The sequence below is a fragment of the Capricornis sumatraensis genome, chromosome 7, assembly GCF_032405125.1.
Source record: "Capricornis sumatraensis isolate serow.1 chromosome 7, serow.2, whole genome shotgun sequence".
In the NCBI taxonomy this organism is placed as follows: Eukaryota; Metazoa; Chordata; class Mammalia; order Artiodactyla; family Bovidae; genus Capricornis; species Capricornis sumatraensis.
In genome coordinates this window covers 87,062,724-87,087,811 of record NC_091075.1, presented here as the reverse complement: position 1 = coordinate 87,087,811, position 25,088 = coordinate 87,062,724, and the positions used below count along the sequence as shown (strand labels likewise).

Below are 25,088 nucleotides of genomic sequence, written 5' to 3'. Positions count from 1 at the left end.
ATGGGTCATGTACTGCTGAAGCCTGGCTTGGAGAATTTTGAGCATTACTTTACTAGCGTGTGAGGTGAGCACAATTGTGAGGTAGTTTGACAGTTCTTTCGCGTTTCCTTTCTTTGGTATTGGAGTGCAAATGACCTTTTTCAATCCTGTGGCCACTGCTGAGTTTTCAAAATTTGCTAGCATATTGAGAGCAGCACATTGACAGCATCATCTTTCAGAATTTGAAACAGCTCAACTGGAATTCCATCACCCCCACTAGCTTTGTTCCTAGTGATGTTTTCTAAGGCCAAGTTGACTTTACATTCCAGGATGTCTGGCTCTAGGTGGGTGATCACACCATCGTGATTATCTGGGTCATGAAGCTCTTTTTTTGTATAGTTCTTCTGGATATTCTTGCCACCTCTTTTTAATATCTTCTGCTTCTGTTAGGTCCATACCATTTCTGTCCTTTATCGAGCCCATCTTTGCATGAAATGTTCCTTTGGTATCTCTAATTTTCTTAAAGAGATCTCTAGTCTTTCCCTTTCTGTTGCTTCCTTCTATTTCTTTGCATTGATCTCTGAGGAAGGCTCTCTTATCTCTCCTTGCTATTCTTTGGAGCTATGCATTCAACTGGGTATATCTTTCCCTTTCTCCTTTGCTTTTGTGTTGTTGTTTTTTTTTTTTTAATTTTTATTTTTACTTTATTTTACTTTACAATACTGTATTGGTTTTGCCATACATTGACATGAATCCACCACGGGTGTACATGCGATCCCAAACATGAACCCCCCTCCCACCTCCCTCCCCATAACATCCCTCTGGGTCATCCCCATGCACCAGCCACAAGCATGCTGTATCCTGCATCATACATAGACTGGCGATTCAATTCTTACATGATAGTATACATGTTTCAATGCCATTCTCCCAAATCATCCCACCCTCTCCCTCTCCCTCTGAGTCCAAAATTCCACTATACACATCTGTGTCTTTTTTGCTGTCTTGCATACAGGGTCATCATTGCCATCTTTCTAAATTCCATATATATATATGTGTTAGTATGCTGCATTGGTGTTTTTCTTTCTTTCTTTCTTTTTTTTTTTTTTTTTTTTTGATGTTCCTGCTGGTTTTATTTATTTTATTTTATTTTTTTTTGTAGGTCCTAGTTGGTTATTTATTTTCTTTTTTTTTAATAATTTTTTCCCTTTATTTTAATTTACAATACTCTATTGGTTTTGCCATACATTGACATGAATCAGCCACGGGTGTACATGCGTTCCCAAACATGAACCCCCCACCCACCTCCCTCCCCATAACGTCTCTCTGGGGCATCACCGTGCACCAGCCCCAAGCATGCTGTATGTGTCCTGCGTCGGACATAGATTGGCGATTCGATTCTTACATGATAGTATACATGTTACAATGCCATTCTCCCAAATCATCCCACCCTCTCCCTCTCCCTCTGAGTCCAAAAGTCCGTTATACACATCTGTGTCTTTTTTGTTGTCTTGCATACATGGTCGTCATTGCCATCTTTCTAAATTCCATATATACGTGTTAGTATACTGTATTGGTGTTTTTCTTTCTGGCTTACTTCACTCTGTATAATCAGCTCCAGTTTCATCCATCTCATTAGAACTGATTCAAATGTATTCTTTTTAACAGCTGAGTAATACTCCATTGTGTATATGTACCAAGGCTTTCTTATCCATTCATCTGCTGATGGACATCTAGGTTGTTTCCATGTCCTGGCTATTATAAACAGTGCTGCGATGAACATTGGGGTACATGTGTCTCTTTCAATTCTGGTTTCCTCGGTGTGTATGCCCACCAGTGGGATTGCTGGGTCATAAGGTAGTTCTATTTGCAATTTTTTAAGGAATCTCCACACTGTTCTCCATAGTGGCTGTACTAGTTTGCATTCCCACCAACAGTGTAGGAGGGTTCCCTTTTCTCCACACCCTCTCCAGCATTTATTGCTTGCAGATTTTTGGATCGCAGACATTCTGACTGGTGTGAAGTGGTACCTCATTGTGGTTTTGATTTGCATTTCTCTAATAATGAGTGATGTTGAGCATCTTTTCATGTGTTTGTTAGCCATCCATATGTCTTCTTTGGAGAAATGTCTATTTAGTTCTTTGGCCCATTTTTTGATTGGGTCGTTTATTTTTCTGGACTTGAGCTGCATAAGTTGCTTGTATATTTTTGAGATTAGTTGTTTGTCAGTTGTTTCATTTGCTATTATTTTCTCCCATTCAGAAGGCTGCCTTTTCACCTTGCTTATATTTTCCTTTGTTGTGCAGAATCTTTTAATTTTAATTAGATCCCATTTGTTTATTTTTGCTTTTATTTCCAATATTCTGGGAGGTGGATCATAGAGGATCCTGCTGTGATTTATGTCTGAGAGTGTTTTGCCTATATTCTCCTCTAGGAATTTTATAGTTTCTGGTCTTACATTTAGATCTTTAATCCATTTTGAGTTTATTTTTGTGAGCGGTGTTAGAAAGTGATCTAGTTTCATTCTTTTACAAGTGGTTGACCAGTTTCCCCAGAACCACTTGTTAAAGAGATTGTCTTTTCTCCATTGTATATTCTTGCCTCCTTTGTCAAAGATAAGGTGTTCATATGTGTGTGGATTTATCTCTGGGTTTTCTATTTTGTTCCATTGATCTATATTTCTGTCTTTGTGCCAGTACCATACTGTCTTGATGACTGTGGCTTTGTAGTAGAGCCTGAAATCAGGCAAGTTGATTCCTCCAGTTCCATTCTTCTTTCTCAAGATTGCTTTGGCTATTCGAGGTTTTTTGTATTTCCATACAAATCTTGAAATTATTTGTTCTAGTTCTGTGAAAAATATGGCTGGTAGCTTAATAGGGATTGCATTGAATTTGTAAATTGCTTTGGGTAGTATACTCATTTTCACTATATTGATTCTTCCGATCCATGAACATGGTATATTTCTCCATCTATTAGTGTCCTCTTTTATTTCATTCATCAGTGTTTTATAGTTTTCTATATATAGGTCTTTAGTTTCTTTAGGTATATATATTCCTAAGTATTTTATTCTTTTCATTGCAATGGTGAATGGAATTGTTTCCTTAATTTCTTTTTCTACTTCCTCATTATTAGTGTATAGGAATGCAAGGGATTTCTGTGTGTTGATTTTATATCCTGCAACTTTACTTTATTCTCTCCTTTGCTTTTGGCTTCTCTTCTTTTCACAGCTATTTGTAAGGCCTCCTCAGACAGCCATTTTGCTTTTTTTGCATTTCCTTTCCATGGGAATGGTCTTGATTCCTGTCTGCTGTACAATGTCACAGACCTCTGTCCATAGCTCATCAGGCACTGTCTATCAGATCTAGTCCCTTAAATCTAGTCCCTATTTCTCACTTCCACTGTATAATCATAAAGGATTTGATTTAGGCCATACCTGAATTGTCTAGTGGTTTTCCCCACTTTCTTCTATTTAAGTCTGAATTTGGCAATAAGGAATTCATGATCTGAGCCACATTCAGCTCCTGGTCTTGTTTTTGCTGACTGTATAGAGCTTCTCCATCTTTGGCTCCAAAGAATATAATCAATCTGATTTTGGGGTTGACCATCTGGAGATGTCCATGTGTAGAGTCTGCTCTTGTGTTGTTGGAAGAGAGTGTTTGTTATGACCAGTCTGTTCTCTTGGCAAAACTCTATTAGCCTTTGCCCTGTTTCTTTCCATACTCCAAGGCCGAATTTGCCTGTTACTCCAGGTGTTTCTTGACTTCCTACTTTTGCATTCCAGTCCCCTATAATGAAAAGGACATCTTTTTGGGTGTTAGTTCTAAAAGGTCTTGTAGATCTTCATAGAACTGTTCAGCTTCAGCTTCTTCAGCATTCCTGGTTGGGGCATAGACTTGGATAACTGTGATATTGAATGGTTTGTCTTGGAAACGAACAGAGATCATTCTGTCGTTTTAGAGACTGCATCCAAGTACTGCATTTCAGACTCTTTTTTTGACCATCATGGCTACTCCATCTCTTCTGAGGGATTCCTGCCCACAGTAGTAGATATAATGGTCATCTGAGTTAAATTCACCCATTCCAGTCCATTTTAATTCACTGATTCCTAGAATGTCAACGTTCACCCTTGTCATCTCCTGTTTGACCACTTCCAATTTGCCTTGATTCATGGACCTGACATTCAGGTTCCTATTCAATATTGCTCTTTACAGCATCGGACCTTGCTTCTATCACCAGTCACATCCACCACTTGGTATTGTTTTTGCTTTGGCTCCATCCCTTCATTCTTTCTGGAGTTATTTCTCCACTGATCTCCAGTAGCATTTGGGCACCTACTGACTTGGAGAGTTCCCCTTTCAGTATCCTATCATTTTGCCTTTTCATAGTGTTCATGGGGTTCTCGAGGCAAGAATACTGAAGTGGTTTGCTATTCCCTTCTCCAGTGGACCACATTCCGTCAGACCTCTCCTCCATGACCCTCCCTTCTTGGGTGGCCCCACAAGTCATGGCTTAATTTCATTGGGTTAAAAAAGGCTGTGGTCCATGCGATCAGATTGGCTAGTTTTCTGTGATTATGGTTTCAGTGTGTCTGCCCTTTGATGCCCTCTTGCAACACCTACCATCTTATTGGGTTTCTCTTACCTTGGATGTAGGGTATCTCTTCATGCCTGCTCCAGCAAAGCACAGCCACTGCTCCTTACCTTGGGCAAGGGGTCTCTCCTCATGGCTGCCCCTCCTACCTTGGACATGGAGTAGCTCCTCTCAGCCCTCCTGTGCCCAAGCAGCTGCCACTCCTTGGACGGCATATATCCCAAATAGTCATTTCCCCAGGTCATTCATAGAATGGAAGTTCCAGAACAAAAGAGGCAGACTAAAAATAGATACTATTCTTTACACCTAAAAGGATGTCACAGAGAGAGAGTTGTGCCACTGTCCATATCCCCAGTTTTGAAGTCAGTGTTCAGGGAGTTTGACCAGAGGGAGACATAAAACATAAAACACAGAGCTCCAAGCTATTTTCACTTTATTTGAATCAGACTGTGGGAAGGAAGGTTAAGCCTCTGATTACCCACAAGTTATGAAAGATTTGTTGGTGAACTGTTAAGAGGAAGCTAATTGCTTCATGACAGATACAAGCTAAACCATTTGCAAGCTAGTTTCTCAGACGAAAACAAAGAAAGACACAGCTAAGAATAGTCCTCCTGAGGTCACAACAGGCCTCAAACATTGACTTCCATAAACATCCTTGCAAATGAAAATGAACTTCTGGAAGTTAAATTCTGGAACAATTTATGCTCCCAAGATATTAACATAACCTATAGCACAATCAGTCAATAGTTGATGAGAGTTAACAGTAGGAAAAGAGACAGTCAAAAGGAGTCCCCTCCTAAAACTACTATCATCCCAGGGAATGTGAATATGCCCTAAGCTCCACCCTCCAAATAGCCCCCAACAGAGGCTTCACACTATAGGGAAAAGAGACTTCACTAAAATAGTTTAGTTAGTTATTGAACAAATAATAGTAATAATTAATGGTACTGGAAAGGACCAGTATCCAGAGTTGCTATACTCATTATCTAAATGTCATAGCTTAACAAAAATTTCACAGTACATAGAAACAGGGAAACGTAACCTACATGGGGAAAAAAAGCAATAGAAACTGCCTTTGAGAGGGACTAATAGTTCTAACAAGTAAAAACTTCATACTAGCTATCACAAATTGTGTTCAATGACCCAAAGGGGATTATCAAAAAAAAACAAAACAGTCAAGTAAATAAACTAAGGAGCTAAATATATATGTATGTATAAATATATATATAAATGATCATAAAAGAACATTATGAATCACTGTATTCTAAAAAATGGGAGAACTTAGAAGGAATGGATAGATTTCTAAAAACATACAATGCACCTTCTATAAAACAAGCTTAATGAAGTAAAGAAAGTTATAGAGAAAATGTCCCATTGACAGAGTCTATAAGTAAGAGATAGAAATCATATTTTTCAAGTACCAAATTAAAATTTGAGTTGAAAATTACAATAATTGAAAAAATTCACCAGAGGGAGTCAGTAGCAGATTTGAAGCAGCAGATGAAAAAGCCAGCCAACTTAAGATAGAGCAGTAAGATAATGTAATCAAAATAACAGAGATAAAAATGAATAGAAAAGTGAAAAGAAGGATAACAAATTGTGGAATACAATTAAACACACTAACATACGCAAAATAGGGGTGCCATAAGAAAAGTGAGCAAAGCAAAATATTCAAAAATATAATGCTGGAAAATATCCTAAATATGATGGCAAATATTAATCTTTACAACCCAGTATTTCAATCAGTTCAAAGTAGGATAAACATAGGAGAGCCATACATCAACACTAGTAAAATGTTGAAAGCTAAAGACAGAAAATCTTAAAACACCAAGAGAAAATAATGCATCCATACAAATGAACTGCAATAAAATATTACTTATATTTCATCAGAAAGGATGGAATCTCTATGACAGTGGGATGACATATTCAAAGTGCTGAAATTCAAAACTGTCAGTCAAAAATTTTGTCAACAAAGCTATCTTTCAAAAATAAGGACAAAATATAGATAGTCCTCTGCTGCTCATGCCTTCCCCTCCCCACCTCACCAAAAATTAAAAATAAAAAAGACTTCATTGCTGGGAAATCCGCCTTACAGGAAAACTGGAGAAGTTCTTCAGCCTGAGGATGGTAAAACCAGCCTCCAGTTCTAATCCACATGATAAACCAAAGAGCATTGGTAGAGATAAGTAATTTTGTAAGACAGTACAAGTACATATTTTTTCTCTTTCTTCTCTTAATATAAAGAACAAGCATGCAAATCATGTACATAGTTGTATTGTTAGACAGATGACGTATAGTTAATATATTTGTCAAAAGCAAGATAAAGTAGGTGGTGGTAACAAGCTGTATTAAAGAAAGGAATTACGCTATATGATAACAGGAATACATGGAAGCAAACATAGAAAATAAAAATAGGTAACTAAAAAGATGATCAAAACCACTGAAATAATATATACTTATTCTCATTTTTGCCTCATTTTGCCTTAAAAAAGGACAAAATTATATAAATACTAGTATACAATACATACACTAGTATGTAATTACATGTATGAATATAGCATGTATAACAGTGACAGCACAAAAGTTTCCAATAGAAAAGAGCTTTTAGGAACATTTTTTTCCATATTGAAGAGGAATTAAGTTAGTATAAAACTAATAAAGTTCTAATAATTTATCATGTATGTATAATAAACCATAGAACAATACAAAAATAATTTAAAATCATTAAATGAATTGAGATGTTGTGCTAGTAAGTATTCATTTGATGCAAAAGAAAGACATCAAAAAAAACCTAAGCAAATATAATGACATGCAGATAAAAGTAAAATGACAGATATAAATCCAACAGTACACCTGTGGTGGATTCATGTCAATGGATGGCAAAACCAATACAGTATTGTAAAGTAAAATAAAGTATTAAAAAAATAAAGAAAAATAAATAAATAAATCCAACAGTAGCAATATTAACACAAAATGTAAATAAATTAAAAATTCAATCAAAAGACATATGTTAAAGGTTGTAATAAAAATATTCAACTATGTTACTTAAAGATACAGTATAAATTCAAAGATACAAATAAGTGGAAATAAAAGAATAGAGTAGGATATATATCACACGAACAGCAACCATAAAAAAACTGGAATGACTATATTAATATCAGCCACATAAACTTTAAAACAAAAAAATATTACTATAGATGAAGAGACACATTTTATTATAAAAGTGTGAATCTATCAGTGTAAATATATATCAGTTATAAAAGATACACATACCTAACATCAAGACCAAAACACATGAAGCAAAAGCAGGGGAAAATTAAAAGAGAAAAAAATCCAACATTAATACTGGAACACTTTACTCACTTACATTTAATAATGGATAGAAAACTAGGCAGAAGATCAACAAAGGAAGCAGAAGAATTTCATAACACTATAAACCAATTAGGTTCTAAGAGACATCTATAGAATACCCCATTCCAAAAAGAGTAAAATACACAATCTACTCAAGTGCACATAAATATTTCCCAAGATACACTATCACTAGTGAAATTTTTAAGTCTCAATAAATTTTAGAAATTCAAATCACAAGATGAATGGCCTCTGGCCACAATGCAATAACAAAAAACGTTACAAAGAAATTGAGAAATTCACAAATATATGGAAATTAGATAATATTCAAAAAAGGCATCACAGATGAAAGCAAAAGAAAATTTAGAAAATAATTTAAGAAAGAAAATGAAAAATAAAAATTATGAGAATACATTGTTAAGAGGGTCATTTAAAACATAAACGTCTACATTAAAAAATAAATACTTCAAATCAATAGCCTAAACTTATACCTTCAAAAATCAGAGTATGGAGAAAGACGGGTTCCAGTTCAAGATGGTGTTTTTGAGCATAAATTGCTACACAGTCTGACCTAGCAAAATTCACACTCTTTTGCAGGAATGTTTTTTGAAGTTGGTGTTATGTCAAAGAATAAATTATGCCAAAGAGTATTCTGCTTATGTTTTCCTCTAAGTGTCCAGTCTCACATTTAGATATTTAATTAATTTTGAGTTTATTTTTGTGTATGGTAAGAGAGTATTCTGATTTCATTTTTTTCATATGTAGCTGTCCGGTTTTCCCAGCAACTTATTGAAGAGACTGTCTTTTCTCCATTGTATATTCTTGCCTCCTTTGTCATAGGTTAGACAAACATAGGGTACATGAGTTTTTTTCTTGACTTTCTAGGACACAATTCACAAAGATTTTTTTCATTCTTTTCTCTGTGTGTGTGCCTAGTCATTCAATCCTGTCTGACTCTTTGCAACCCCATGGACTGTAGCCCCCTGCCCCAAGCTCCTCTGTCCATGGGAATTCTCCAGGCAAGAATACTGGAGTGGATCGCTGTGCCCTTCTCCAGGGGATCTTCCTGACCCAGGAATCGAACCAAGGTCTTCGGCATTGCAGGCAGATTCTTTACCAGCTAAGCTACCAGGAAAGCCCTTTTCTCTCTATCAACTGGGTAATATCAAGACATTTGTTTTCAAGTTTGAAGATTCTTTCTTGTGTTTGATTGAGCTTATTGTCAAATTTCAATATCAATTGCATTTTAATTTCATTTATTTATTTTTCAGTTACAGAATTTCTGTTCAGTTGCTTTTATAATTTCTTTTTCACTTATCAGCTACTTGTTTTGTTCAGGTATTGTTTTTCCTGATACTATTGAATTATGTGTGTCCTCTTTAATCTCACTGGACTTTCTGAAAATAATTATTTTGAATTATTTCCAGGTAACTCATAGATTTTCATTTTTGGGGGGTCAGTTACTAAAAAATTACTGTGTTCCTATGGTAACACAATAATTGTCTCTGCCCAGAGGGAACTGTCACATTTCTAGCCTTTGTGGACTCACTTTATTGGGAAAAGACTTTCACCTAAGGCTGGCTGTGAGACAAATGAATGAGTGAGGTGTCATATCTGTTCCTCAGACTGCATGGCTGCATAATCTCTGTGGGCTATCACACAGATCAGCATCTGTGAAGACTGCATGGGTCTTCAGTGACCAAGGCTACAGAGATAGTTCTTGATGGTTGCAGCAGTAACTAGAGCTATTGGGGTCCTTGGCAGTGAAGTCTGCTGGCATCCTGCTGCTGGGGATCTCCACCTTGGTCCATGACACATAGTTGTAACTGAGGAGATCCTTCTTGGCACCAGGTACAATGTAGTGCACTGAGAGTGGCAGTGAAGCAAAGGTCCTAAAATTATGTTCATGTGTAACTACTATACTGCCTTGGCCCTGACGTGCAACAGTACATGCTGGAGCAGTGGTGTCAGAGTCAGAGTCAGGTACAAGCATGTGCAGATTTGTGATAGAACTTAGATGTGTGGCTGGTTTGCTTCAGTGACTTGCAAGGGGAAGGGGTGGGTGCAGCAGTGGTAAAGGGCCTGAGGTGACAGGGCACAGTAGTCGCTTAGGCCCAGGGGACTGAATGCTATAGCAGCCCAGCCTGAGGATGGTGCATCAAAATTCCAAAACTTATGCCAGGGGAAGTCTCAGAGCAGCACGATCCAGTGATGGCACGTTAAAGCCAATGTCAGGACCCAGGAGGTGTGACACAGAAAAGCAGTGGTGTGGCCCCCATAACAGTCGGTCAAACTCTGACTTAGAATCCAACAAGGGGGTTTAGAACAGCCTGGGTAATGGTCAAAGACATGGCTGCAAGTACAAGATGAGGTCTACAGCTGTAGCAGCATGGCCCCAGTTTTGCAGTGGTGGTTTAGTCAGCCTGTTGTGTCCGACTCTTATGACCCCATGGACTATAGCCTGCCAGGCTTCTCTGTCCATGGGATTTCCCAGGCAAGAATAGTGGAAAATTTGCCATTTCCTAATCCAGGGGATCTTCGCAACCCAGGGATCAACCACGTCTCCCGCTTTGCAGGTGGATTTTTTACCAACTGAGCTGCCAGGGAAGCCCAACCCCAGTTATACCAGGAAAAGAACAAGCTTGGAACCTGGGGGTGGGCTGCAGTCCAGCAGCTCCTCTCACATAGACCACAAGGCCTGTGGCATCTCAATCAGAAAAAGCCAGGCACAGGACTGACAGGGCCCCAGGAGCCGGGTCCCACCCCAGGGACAGTTCCAGCCTCGGGAAAGACATAGCAGCAAAGACGCGGCAGCTCTGTGGCTGGACTCAGAGTTGGAGAAGACTGTGGAAGTTCTCAGTAACACAGGCTGTAAACACCTATGATAGTGAGGCTTGCTGGTCTTTTCTGACACTACTCTTCCCCATGAAGGGAACTTACTCTGACAGAATCTCTGCTGGTGCCAAGCTGTCCTGAACTCTGCGTGCTCAGTCGCTCAGTCATGTCCAACTTGGTGCAACCCCATGGACTAAAGCCCACAAGGCTCCTCTGCTCATGGAACTTTCCAGTCAAAAGTATTGGAGTGATTTGCCATTTTCTACTCCAGGGGATATTCCCAAACAGGGACCGAACCCGCGTCTCTTGCACCTCCTGCATTGGCAGGTGGGTTCTTTCTACCACTGAGCCGCCTGAAAATGAAAGTAGCTCAGTCATGTCCAGCTGTTTGCGACCCCATGTACTATACAGTCCATGAAATTCTCCAGGCTAGAATACCTTATTCTGGCCGTTCCCTTCTCCAGGGACCTTCCCAACTCAGAGATTGAACCCGGGTCTCTCACACTGCAGGTGGATTCTTTACTGAGCCATCTAGGAAGTCCCAATACTACACTTGAAATTAGCCACAAGACCCAGAACCTCTGAACTGGAGGATGGGATAATGCAGGTAAAATCAGTCCCATGTTTTCTATATGACCATTCTCAGTTTTCAATCGTGCCAGGTTTCTGTTACTTCTTCATTATAGTCCAGAGCTTTCCCAACATATTGTTCACTATCGGACATGACTGAGCGATTTCACTTCACTATTTATAGTTTTTGCTATTTCTCTGTGGGAGATACAAGTGTTGAAACCTTCTTCAAATGGTCTATCTTGCTGTGTGCATGCATGTTAAGTTGCTTCAGTCACGTTTGACTCTTTGCAACCCTATGGACCATAACCCATCACCTTAACTCTAACTCTGATTGAAGGATTCTGCAGACATTCACTTGCTACAGTTTTCAGGCTAGTCTTGTCTCTTACATAACAGTGGATTTGCATGTGTAAACTCATCGACTTTTAGATCAGTGACAGTGCTGACAATACTGACCACCCTGTATAACCTAGAAGTGTTTTACTCTTTGCCCTTTCACTTGCTTTCCACTTCTGTTGACAATTAATATAATGTACTTAGTTGAGTTGTATTATATTATAAATATATAAACTCCCATATTATCAATCAGGAATTATAATTTAACTTCCTGATTGATTTCTCCTTTTATATATGCATGAGCACTGGTGAAAGAATGCAGTAATATTTGCAGGAGCAAAAAGTCTATGAAGTGGCTCTCATTTCTGGTACCGCAACAGATGACTTGCTACTTTAGCTCTAGAAGTTGTGGAAAGGTGCTGGTTTGGCCAATGGAATACAGTCATTGAATGAATATGAAAACAGTTCTGGATGAACTTGTCAGGAGGGTTCATGACGTGACTGTTCTAACACCTCCACCTTCCAATCTTGTTGATCCCAATGAATCATCTCCTATTAAAAATGAGACTTTTCCTCTGGCTAAAGGAGCCTGGCAGGTTGCAGTCCATGGAGTCCCAAAGAGTCAGACATGACTGAGTAACTAAGCACAGCACACAGCACACTGTAAGAATTTTATCAAGCATTTGGTCAGCATGTGGACATATCTGGCAAAAGATTTCTTTTGGACACATTTTTCATTAGTAAGAAGTTATACTGGGAATTTGTTGATGTTTTTAAGGATCTCTGTAAAGATGTTGTTTCTAACAAGTGACTTATGACAAAACACAGGAATCAGGTTTAATGTTGTTCTTGCAGATGCCATTGGATCCTGTGGTGAGTGAGCTTCTCACTGAGATACCTAAAGTGTCTTTATTTGTACAATCTCTGCTTCTTGTGTGGTGATTCAGTTGAAAAGATTAGTGGAAAACTTCCATTCTTACCATCTTATGTACCTGTTATGTTGTCTGAATTAGTCGTCATATGACATTCAGGGAGGGGGTCAAAAACATATGTAGTTTATTTTGATTTTTGGTTCCAAATGTTTAATGAGAACACATGGAGTAAGCTTTACAGTGAAATACTAGGTAAGTCATGTTTTTAGTTGGTAGCATGAAATCTTATTTTTTCTAGTTCGTTTGAAAGTGAATTCACATAAAGTCACAGGAATTTGTCTCCTCTAAGTAAAATGAGGAAATGAAAATATAAAATGATTCAGCAAACTCATAAATATTATGGAAACTTTTATGGAATACTGCAAGTAGAACTCTGTGTTCCATTACTGGCATAGAACACTCCAGGAAGTCATAAACCACAATTTGAATGATTAAGACTTCTCCAAAAAATTATATATCTACTTTACTAAACTTCTTTATTTAATTTAGAAAGCATCACTAGAAACCTCGTAAAATTTTTGATTAACGAAGACATGTATATTGAAGAGTTCACAGATATTGGTAGCAATAGTATCTAGGTAGCACTTAGAAACTGTTCCCACTTGTTTGTTCCTACTTGTTCCTACCTGTAGCTCAGTTTTCTTATTATATTACACTGTATTATATATTATGGGTTCCCAAGGTGGTACTAGTGGTAAAGAACCTTAATGAAGGAGACTTAAGAGACATGGATTCAATCCTTAGGTCAGGAAGATCCCCTAGAGGAGGGCATGACAGGGTTCAGCAAACTCATAAATATTACAGAAAATTTTATGAAATACTGAAAGTAAAACCCTGTGTTCCATTACTAGTATAGAGCATTCCAGGAAGCCATAAACAACCATTTGAAGGATTAAGACTTCTGCAAGCAATTATATATCTGCCTTAATAAGCTTCAGTGTCTACCTTACTAATACTCCAGGATTCTTGCCTAGAGAATCCAATGGACAGAGGAGCCTAGAGAATGACTAGGTCCACAGGCTCACAGAGAGTCAGACATGACAGAAGCGATTTAGCATGCATACATGAGTATTGCATACTATACATGCACAGATGTATTTGCTTTACCAAAAAACAGACACTTTGAAACATCTTTGGCCAAAACATTCCAAGCCTTTTCCCAAAAATTACCTAATATATGCATGTGACAAGACAGTCATTTCATCAAAGATTTGTTTTTGTTTTTTCTTTCAGGAAGACCCACTACAACATTTGAGATAATGAGGAAAGCTGAAACATGACTCATCTTGACACCTATTGGAATTTACAATTTCCTCTCTCAGTGCTACCAAATTTTGAGTTTATTGGAGGCCTTCTCTGCAAACCTGCCAAATCTCTGCCTTTCTGGATTTATTTCTCCACTGATCTCCAGTAGCACATTGGGCACCTACTGACCTGGAGAGGCCATCTTTCAGTGTCCTATCTTTTTGTCTTTGCATACTGTTCATGGGGTTCTCAAGGCAAGAATACTGAAGTGATTTGCCATTCCATTCTCCAGTGGACCATGTTTTGTCAGAACTCTCCACCATGATCCATCTGACTTTGGTGGCCCTACACAGCATGCCTCATAGTTTCATTGAATTAGACAAGTAATAAACTATTACTTAGCTTTTAGAAGAAAATTCTGACACACCACACAACAAGATGAATTTTACTCTAAATGAAATAAGCTAGTCCAGAAAGACAAGTACAAGAAAAGTCCAGAGTATCCAGCCTAGTCAAAGTTGTAGACACATAAAGCAGAGTGATGGCTGCCAGAGGCTGAGGAAAGAGGAAATTGTAGTTTCTTAATGACATAGACTTCAATTTTTGCCAGATCAAAAAGTTCTGGTGATTGGTTTCACTATATGAATACACTTAATGCTACTGAACCATACCTTTAGGAATGATTAAGATGGCAATATCTTTTAAAAAGCTACAATTATAATAATTCTAGAATATATCCAGTTTTCTCTCTTTAGGTGCTTATTTAATTTATATGCAGAGTACATCATGAGAAACGCTGGGCTGGAAGAAGCACAGGCTGGAATCAAGATTGCCGGTAGAAATATCAATAACCTCGGATATGCAGATGACACCATCCTTATGGCAGAAAGTGAAGAGGAACTCAAAAGCCTCTTGATGAAAGTGAAAGAGGAGAGTGAAAAAGTTGGCTTAAAGCTCAACATTCAGAAAACGAAGATCATGGCATCTGGTCCCATCACTTCATGGGAAATAGATGGGGAAACAGTGGAAACAGTGTCAGACTTTATTTTTTGGGCTCCAAAATCACTGCAGATGGTGACTACAGCCATGAAATTAAAAGACACTTACTCCTTGGAAGGAAAGTTATGACCAACGTAGATAGCATATTCAAAAGCAGAGACATGACTTTGCCAACTAAGTTCTGTCTAGTTAAGGCTATGGTTTTCCCTGTGGTCATGTATGGATGTGAGAGTTGGACTGTGAAGAAAGCTGAGCGCCAAAGAATTGATGCTTTTGAACTGTGGTGTTGGAGAAGACTCTTGAGAATCCCTTGGACTGCAAGGAGATCCAACCAGTCCATTCTGAAGGAGATCAACCCTGGGATTTCTTTGGAAGAAATGATGCTGAAGCTGAGGCTCCAGTACTTTGGCCACCTCATGTGAAGAGTTGACTCATTGGAAAAGATTCTGATGCTGGGAGGGATTGGGGGCAGGAGGAGAAGGGGATGACAGAGGATGAGATGGCTGGATGGCATCTCTGACTCGATGGACACAAGTCTGAGTGAACTCCGGGTGTTGGTAATGGACAAGGAGGCCTGGCGTGCTGCGATTTATGGGGTCTCAAAGAGTCGGACACAACTGAGCGACTGAACTGAACTGAACTGAGATGTTTGGAGCAATCTTTTCAATATGTTAGCTATGCTGTTGCTCCTTTGTGATGAAGTGTCTTGCTGATCTTGTTTGTGATGCCAGTTTTCTTGCCATTCATACAGCTCACACTGTTCGCTGAACCCAGGGTAGGCAAGGCACAAGTTAAGAACCTGGAAGGAGACTCAAGGAGCCACAGTAACTGCAGACAGGTTTACTGTCTCCTGACTGGCACGGCAGCCATAAAACAGCTTCTCTCCTGGCTGATGCAGTACCTGTAGCAGCAGCCATAACATAATCATAACCTAGCCATAGCATAATCTCAGGTAACATAACCATGGGTCACACCAGTGTAGCCCCAGTGCAGCAGCAGTGAGGGCTTTCATGGTGGAGCTCCTACAGGTCTACTGCACAAAGCAGCCCATGACCAGTAAGTACCTCGTGATATGCACATGCAGTCCTACATCTGTTACAGATCTCATCTGTTACATAACCGTGCAAACTCATTGTTTACAGAACATGGGTGAGAGAGCATGAGAGCATGGGGCGAGAGGCCCTGACTGGAGTCATCTTGTTAATTTCCCCACATGAAGCAAATTTTTTTTCCACAGGCAGTGAAAGAGTTTGCCCAAGCTCTGGAGAAAAAGACATTGTGGTGTTTTCTTTGGAGTCAATGGTTACTAACAGAAGAAAGGGCCAATATGATTGCATCGGCTCTTGCTCAGATTCCACAAAAGGTAAGTAAGTAAAGTAATTTAATAGTGGAAAAATATTTAATGAGTCACTTAAATAATATAAAAGGTGTGATTACAGACAATTTCTGCAAGAAAGGTAAATTACTATGATAATTCCAACTTAACTCAAATATTTATAAAAACCAAAATATATATGACAAGTGCTACAGTGGTGTGATCACTCACCTAGAGCCAGACATCTTGGAATGTGAAGTCAAGTGGGCCTTAGAAAGCATCACTATGAACAAAGTTAGTGGAAGTGATGGAATTCCAGTTGAGCTATTTCAAATCCTGAGATGATGCTGTGAAAGTGCTGCTCTCAATATGCCAGCAAATTTGGAAAACTCAACAGTGGCCACAGGACTGGAAAAGGTTAGTTTGCATTCCAATCCAAAAGAAAGGCAATGCCAAGAAATGCTCAAACTACCTCACAATTGCACTCATCTCACACACTAGTAAAGTAATGCTCAAAAATCTCCAAGCCAGGCTTCAGCAAAACGTGAACTGTGAACTTCCAGATGTTCAAGCTGGATTTTGAAAAGGCAGAGGAACAGGGATCAAATTGCCAACATCTGTGGAGAAGGCAATGGCACCCCCACTCCAGCACTCTTGCCTGGAAAATCCCATGGACACAGGAGCCTGGTGGGCCAGAGTCCATGGGGTCGCTAAGAGTTGGACACAACTGAGCGAATTCACTTTCACTTTTCACTTTCATGCATTGGAGAAGGAAATGGCAACACACTCCAGTGTTCTTGCCTGGAGAATCCCAGGGATGCGGGAGCCTTGTGGGCTGGTCTATGGGGTCTATAAGGTCACAGAGTCGGACACAACTAAAGCAACTTAGCAGCAGTGGATCATAGGAAGAGCAAGAGAGGTCTAGAAAAATATCTATTTCTCCTTTATTGACTATGCCAAAGCCTTTGACTGTGTGGATCACAGTAAACTGTGGAAAATTCTGAAAAAGATGGGAATACCAGACCACCTGACCTGCCTCTTGAGAAACCTGTATGCAGGTCAGGAAGCAACAGTTAGAACTGGACATGGAACAACAGACTGGTTCCAAATAGGAAAAGGAGTACATCAAGGCTGTATGTTGTCACCCTGCTTATTTAACTTACATACAGAGTACATCATGAAAAACTCTGGGCTGGAAGAAGCACAAGTTGGTACCAAGCAAGATTGCTGGGAGAAATACCAATAACCTCAGATATGCAGATGACACCACTCTTATGGCAGAAAGTGAAGAGGAACTAAAAAGCCTCTTGATGAAAGTGAAAGAGGAGAGTGAAAAAGTTGGCTTAAAGCTCAACATTCAGAAAACAAAGATCATGGCATCTGGTCCCCATCACTTCATGGGAAATAGATGGGGAAACAGTGGAAACAGTGTCAGGCTTTATTTTTGGGGACTCCAAAATCACTGCAGATGGTGATTGCAGCCATGAAATTAAAGACGCTTACTCCTTGGAAGGAAAGTTATGACCAACCTAGACAGCATATTAAAAAGCAGAGACATAACTTAGCCAACAAAGGTCCATCTAGTCAAGGCTGTGGTTTTTCCTGTGGTCATATATGGATGTGAGAGTTGGACTGTGAAGAAAGCTGAGTGCTGAAGAATTGATGCTTTTGAACTGGGGTGTTGAAGAAAACTCTTGAGAGTCCGTGGGACTGTAAGCAGATCCAACCAGGACATCCTAAAGGAGACCAGTCCTAGGTATTCACTGGAAGGACTGCTGCTGAAGCTGAAATTCCAATACTGTGGTCACCTCATGCGAAGAGTTGACTCATTGGAAAAGACCCTGATGCTGGGAAGGATTGGGGGCAGAAGGAGAAGGGGATGACAGAGGATGAGATGGCTGGATGGCATCACCGACTTCATGGACATGAGTTTGAGTAAACTCCAGGTGTTGGTGATGGGCAGGGAGGCCCGGTGTGCTGTGATTCATGGGGTCATGAAGAGTTGGAGACGATTGAGCGACTGAACTGACTGACTGACGGTAGTTTAGAGTATCTTTTATTAACAATGCTTTGGATTAACATTATCAAAATGGAAAATATCTAAGAGATCCAGTATGAATTTTGATATTATAATGGGGTTGTGGGCAGGAAAATAAACCATCAAATTCTGCTTTGTCATTTGTTCCTTTTCATTGAAGGACTCTTGAGGACACAGTAAACATACAAATATTCTCGAGTTAAATTTTAACAGTAAGTGCAATAGCACAAAGACATTATGCAATAGTGATAAAAGTCTGGAACGCATCATGCAGACTGTACTTGCCAGATAATCCTGACCCCTTTCATTTCCCCTAAATTTTAAAGTAGCCCTATCAGTGTGCTTTGTAGGGTGCTATTCAGAGAAAGGATGGTCAGGGCTCTCTAAGAGACCTCCAGATCCCATCCAGAAACAGTGACTTAGAGAACGATAAACATCAGCCACCCTGGTGACTTGGTCTGACGAAGTCTGAATCAGGAAGATCAAAGAGAAGACAGGGTCCTGCCCTTAAGTAAGCTCTGTGCGTGGTAAGGTCAGGCCCTAAATGGACTCTGCTTCTAACCTGTCACATTGCTCCTTCTGATTGAGGAGGGAGAGGGACTGTAAGAAGGAATCAAGCATAAGGAAAGTGGCATGGAAAAGATTCAGCAACCTCTTTCTCCATAAAATAGAGTGGTACCTTATTTTCTAATACATAAAATTCCCCTGAGGTCTTTGGATATTTTGAACTACTTTTATAATTTGCTATCTGATATTGTGATCTTCTCCTAATGACCTATGCTGTTTCTTTGCTGATAGAGTTACTTTACATTTCCAGAGCAAATAGAGGTTAAACACTATAAATTATAATCCAGTGTATGAGAATTGATTGGGAATTCCAAAATCTGTACCTTACTTTTGTACTGGGCATAGAAACTACAGATTGACACTGTCACTCCTTTGTGGTTCATTGTTAATGTGTTCATGGTCAGCTGAATGAATTTTATTATCACAAAGTTGGAACTTTTTCAACAGTTTATTGATACTTATAAATTACAAAAAAAAAAGTCTTCATTTATAAATGTAAACATCATTTGTCTATGCCATCATGTGTGAATGGTCATGATTATATTCCATAGCTGATTGAATATAGTAATAAGTATGTAAAATGTAACTATTCCTACTGATGTCAGTGCATTAATAGTTATCGTTGCTTATGATCACGCATCCTTTCTTCCTTACATGCCATATGGAAGACATTTAATGTTATCTTTTAATCTCTTGAATTCTAATGCTATAACTTTAAACTAATTGAATAAGGTATTTCTGTTACCCTAACAGGTTCTATGGACATACGATGGCAAAAAGCCAGACACCTTAGGACCCAATATTTGTCTGTATAACTGAATTCCCCCAGAATGACCTTCTTGGTAAATATTGGCAGAACAAATCCTAAAAACATGATTAACAGCTGAGCAGAGTGATAGTACTTCAATAGGAAATAAACTTATCAAGTGTTTATTATTAAGACATTCAGAAAGAAAATTTACTTCTGTGTTTTCACTCCCAACACTAGAGGGGAGAAGGAAAATATATCATAGTTGGCACTGTATTATACATTGGTCATATCCCTTATGCCCCAAATTAAAATATCTTCATTTTGCCTGTAATTGCTTCTAACAGTAAGTAGCTTAATGGGTTATTGTTCTACCTCTGAATGCTTTCCTTACACCTATTGGTTCTCCTGTGTAGGAGTATTTTAAATACTACTGATAAATAATAGCTTCTTATTTATTTCCAGTGACTCTCCATTTTCTACAGAAATAAAATCCACAATCATTTCCATGCAGAGGTAGCATATTTCTTAATAAAATGAAGATTCTCTTTTCTTTGGTTCCACAGTTACTACCATTACCCTTTCTGTGATTTTGACACCATTCTTATCAGATTAAATGACTTCCTTAATCTTTTAGAGAATATATTTCTGAATGCCCCCTTTTTATGCATATGTGGTTTCTTTTACCCAGAGTGTTCTTTAAGTTGTTCTTCTGCCAATCTTGAATTCGCTTGTGAAATCCAAGTGACAAAGCACTTCTTTCATAAAGTCTTCACTTATCTCTCCAGCAGACAGGAGTTTCTGGCTGTGAGTTCTGAAAGCAATTTAAATGCAGTTTCCTGTGTGTAACCATCTGTTATCTTAAACACATTGCTTTTTACAGTGCCTTATAAGGCCCATTTCTTGTTTTATTCTGAATTATTATTAATAATTTTACTGAAAGTCACTCAGTGCAAGATCATCCAAAAACCAAAGGCTTTATAACTCATGGTGGAATCAACGGCACTTACAAGGCCATCTGCCATGAGATCCCTATGGTGGGCTTTCCTATGTTTACTGATCAACCTGATAACATCACCTGATGGCCCACAGCATACCTGTCCTTCACCATCTCCCAGAGTTTGCTCACACTCATGTCCATTGAGTCAGTGATGCTATCTAACCATCTCATCTTCTGTCGTCTCCTTCTGTTTTAACTGCCCACTGTCATCAGCAGGCAGATCATTAAGACAAAATAATCAATATGGCAATAATGATCATAAATTATACAATTGACCAGTCAAACTTAATTGATATCTTTAGAATTAATACATTGCACTAAAAAAATCAACACACATCTTCAGTCTTTGCAAACTGCAGGATTTCTGCTGCTTTTTCATTTTAGTCCAGAACTTTCCCAAAATAATTTACATTGGTTTGCAGTTGGTCATTTATTGTTTTTGCTGTTCTGTGAGGGATACAATTGTTGTGACCTCATAACCCTCCATCTTGTTGATGTCACCTTATCTCTAATTTTGTGTCAAGGCGACTGCAGACACAAGAGCCTCTCACTTGCTATTGTTTTACACTAGTCTTCTTTCTCATAGAATATAATTGATGTGTGTGTACAAGATGGGTGACAGCACTGACAAATCAATACTAAACACACTGTATAATCTCGAAATGTTCTGCACTTTGCCTTTTCACTTGATTTCCACATCTGCTGACTATTCATGTAATCTACTTTTTTAAGGAATAGGAGTTATAATTTAACTTCTGGTTGATGACTTCTGGATATAAGCCTGAGCAATAGCAAAAGTTTACAGTAGTTATTTTTAAAGGACTGCATATGAGCAAGATGTCTATGAAAAGACTGTCGCTTCTGCTGCTGCTACAGCTGACTTGTTACTTTAGCGGTGGGAGTTGTGGAAAGGTGCTGGTGTGGCCGGTGGAATTTAGTCACTGGCTGAATATAAAGACAATTCTGGAAGAACTTGTCACGAGGGGTCATGAAGTGACTGTTCTGATATCTTCAGCTTCCACTATTCCTAATTCCAGCAAACCATCTACTATGAAATTTGAGAATTTTCCTGTATCTTTAACAAAAAGTGATTATGAGAATTTTATAGAACGTCTTCTTGAGGAATGGACATATGCGGCGAAAGATTCCTCTTGGTCCTATTTGGCAACAGTGAAAAGTTTATTTTGGGAATTTTTTGATACTGCTTTAAGTATGTGTAAAGACGCTGTTTCCAACAAGAAATTAATGACAAAACTACAGGAATCAAGGTTTGATATCCTTATTGCAGATGCCGTTGGACCCTGTGGTGAACTGCTGGCTGAATTACTTAAAATACCATTCGTGTACAGTCATTACACCTCACCTGGCCATATAATTGAAAAGAATAGCGGAAGACTTCCATTCCCACCATCTTATGTACCTGTTATGCTTTCAGAATTAAGTGATAGCATGACATTCATGGAGAGGGTCAAAAATATGTTTTACACACTTTATTTTGACCTTTTCTTCACGGCATACAACGATAAGAAGTGGAATCAGTTTTACAGTGAAGTACTAGGTAAGTTGGGCTTCCAGATAGCTCAGTGGTAGAGAATCTACCTGCCAAGGCAGGAGACACAGGTTTGATCCTTTGGTCAGGAAGATCCCTTGGAAAAGGAAATGGCATTCCATTCCAGTGTTTTTGCCTGGGAAATCCCATGGACTGAGAAGCCTGTTGGGCTATAGTCCACGGAGTTGAAAAGAGTCAGTTATCACTTAGCAACAAAACTACTAGGTAATTCATGTTTTTAGTTGGTAGCATTAAGTCTTATTTTTCCTAGTGCCTTGGAAGTTGAGTTTGTCTAAATACAAATTCACAAAAATTTATCTCAAATAAGTGAAACAGTGAAATAAAAATATAAAATGACCCTCAGTCCAGCAAATATTATGCAAACACTTAAATTATAGGGTAGGGTAAAGCCCATTACTAGTATCGGATACCAGGAAGTCATTTACCACAGACTGAAGTACCTAGGACATCTGCAAGTGACTATCCAACTTACAAAACTTCTTTTTTTAACTTAAAGTCATTAAGAATCTCATAAACTGTCTTGATAAATGAAGACATGCACATTGAAAGTTATACACATATTTGTAGTATAAGTATCCAGTTAGCTTTTAGAAATTGTTTCTGCTTATGTAGAAACAGATGTATTCCAGATATACTTTATTATCCTATACTATGCAATGTATAGATTTATCAAGAAACAGACACATTCGAATATCGTGGCCAAAACATCCCCAGTTCCTTCACAAAAATTATCTAATATACACACATGACAATAGTCTCATTTGATCAAACATTTGTTGTTGTTTTTCTTTTTACTTTCAGGAAGACCTACTACCTTATCAGAGACAATGGGGAAAGCCGAAATGTGGCTCATTCGAAGCTACTGGGACTTTTCATTTCCTCGTCCACGACTACCGAATGTTGAATTTGTTGGAGGGCTCCACTGCAAACCTGCCAAGCCTCTGCCTAAGGTCACCTACTCCTCCTTGCTGTTCTTTGTGAACTTTGTGTTTTCAATAGGAATATTCTGTATTTTTTATTTAGAATGTTTGATTACAGGTAGTCAGATGTGGGAACCTGGATAAAGTGAACTTTCACCTAGAAAGTGATGTATTTCTGTATCAACACAACTATCTGAATTTCATTATCATTACAGAATAAACTAGAGTACATGGGACACTTTGATAATACATCAATTAAATTGCAATTTCATTATTCACACATAGAGAAGCATCATTCATTAAAGGACACATAGAGTTCTATATAAAAATATATATTTCATATAAATAAAATAATAGCGATATTATCACCTGGTGATGCCATCCAAACATCTCATCTCATTATAATATGTTACATTATAATTGTATTATAATTATTATAGGGTAATTTTGTATATAGCATATTCCAGAAGTGAGTGCTAATATAGGCAAATGGTGTAGGCACAGTTTCTACCACCTGACAGTCTACCTGAAATGACAGAACACAATCAAGTTGTAAAAAATGTTATAATATGGAAAGACCAGAGTGCTAAAGAAATATTCAGCATGAATCATATAATGTATCTCTGACTCACAGACAATTATGAGATCTGAAGGATGCTCAGGAATAAACAGAGGGATAGGGCAGGGGTGGAAGAAGATATGGACTTCTCTCATAGCTCAGTTGGAAGAAGATATAAAAGAAAGGTAGGTGGAGTAGTAATGACAGTTGCCAAGAAGTCCAAGTTTAGTCTAGATAAGAAAAGGCTGAGTAAAGAAGATGATGCTATAGAGGTAAGTTGGAAACAGATCATTATAAAGATTTGAAACATCTAGTAGAGGCATTGGGAAGAATATTGAAAGGATTAAGAAAGAAAGAAGTGATGGCAGTGGTTTAGTCTCTAAGTTGTGTCCGACTCTTGCCATCACATAGACTATAGACTGCCAGGCTCCTCTGTCCATGGGATTCTCCAAGTGTGAATACTGGAGTGGGTTGCCATTTCCTTCTCCAGAGGATTTCCCCAACCTGGGAATCCAACCCAGGTCTCCTGCATTGCAGGCAGACTCTTTACTGACTGAGCTATGACAAAAACCCTGAGAAAGAGATAGTCATATATTACTAAAAATAAAAAGCAAGATGTCATCACTGGGTTGGATTGTAAATGGTAAAGAGTAGGAAGAGACCGTTTAGCAGATTATTGCTAGATATAGACAATAATGAGTGAAAACTAGAGTACAGTATTCACAGAGATATCACATTAACTCATTTTTTTCTTTATTTTAAATTAATTTAATTGGAGGATAATTACTTTACATTATTGTGGTGGGTTTTGCCATACATTGACATGAATCAGGATGATTTACTTTTAATAAATTTAAATAAATCTCTGGGTTGGGAATAAAAACATACATTTATATGTACATTCATTTATATTGTTGGAAATGGGCATTTATTTCAGCTAGTGCTGTGGTGAAAAGCCTTAAAACTTACAAAAATACTTTAATATTTCATCTTCATCTGATAGCCAAAACCTTAAAAATTCCTGACATTAAAAACCTATATATTATATATGGAATTTAGAAAGATGGCAATGACGACCCTGTATGCAAGACAGTAAAAAAGATACAGATGTATATAACGGACTTTTGAACTCAGAGGGAGAGGGAGAGGGTGGGATGATTTGGGAGAATGGCATTGTAACATGTATACTATCATGTAAGAATCGAATCGCCAGTCTATGTCTGACGCAGGATACAGCATGCTTGGGGCTGGTGCACGGTGATGACCCAGAGAGATGTTATGGGGAGGGACGTGGGAGGGGGGTTCATGTTTGGGAACGCACGTACACCCGTGGTGGATTCATGTCAATGTATGGCAAAACCAATACAGTATTGTAAAATAAAGTAAAAATGAAAGAAAAAAAAAAAAAAACTTTACAAATCCCATACTCTTAAAAAAAAAATAAAATAAATAAAATAAAATAAAATACAAAAAAAAAACCTATATATTAAATGCTGCTGCTGCTAAGTCACTTCAGTCATATCTGACTTTTTGTGAC

The 25,088-nt window shown here is 38.3% G+C and overlaps 1 protein-coding gene and 1 pseudogene across 6 annotated transcripts in view; both read left to right on the top strand.

Moving 5' to 3' along the window:
- The first annotated feature begins 12,350 nt into the window (after positions 1–12,350).
- Positions 12,351–20,584, top strand: LOC138081840 (UDP-glucuronosyltransferase 2B31-like; annotated as a pseudogene).
- Positions 20,585–21,329: 745 nt separating this feature from the next.
- LOC138082447 (UDP-glucuronosyltransferase 2B31-like) overlaps positions 21,330–25,088 on the top strand; it is a 78,653-nt gene continuing 74,894 nt past the window's right edge. For 2 of the 6 annotated variants that reach the window (XM_068975774.1, XM_068975770.1), the window contains exons 1-2: positions 21,330–22,060; positions 22,874–23,022. In XM_068975774.1, coding sequence (XP_068831875.1) covers positions 21,331–22,060; positions 22,874–23,022 — 879 coding nt within the window. In that variant the 5' untranslated portion in view covers position 21,330. Of the gene's footprint in view, positions 22,065–22,873; positions 23,023–25,088 lie in introns of all 6 variants that reach the window. The other 4 variants (XM_068975778.1, XM_068975776.1, XM_068975771.1 and 1 more) reach the window with 4 other exon arrangements.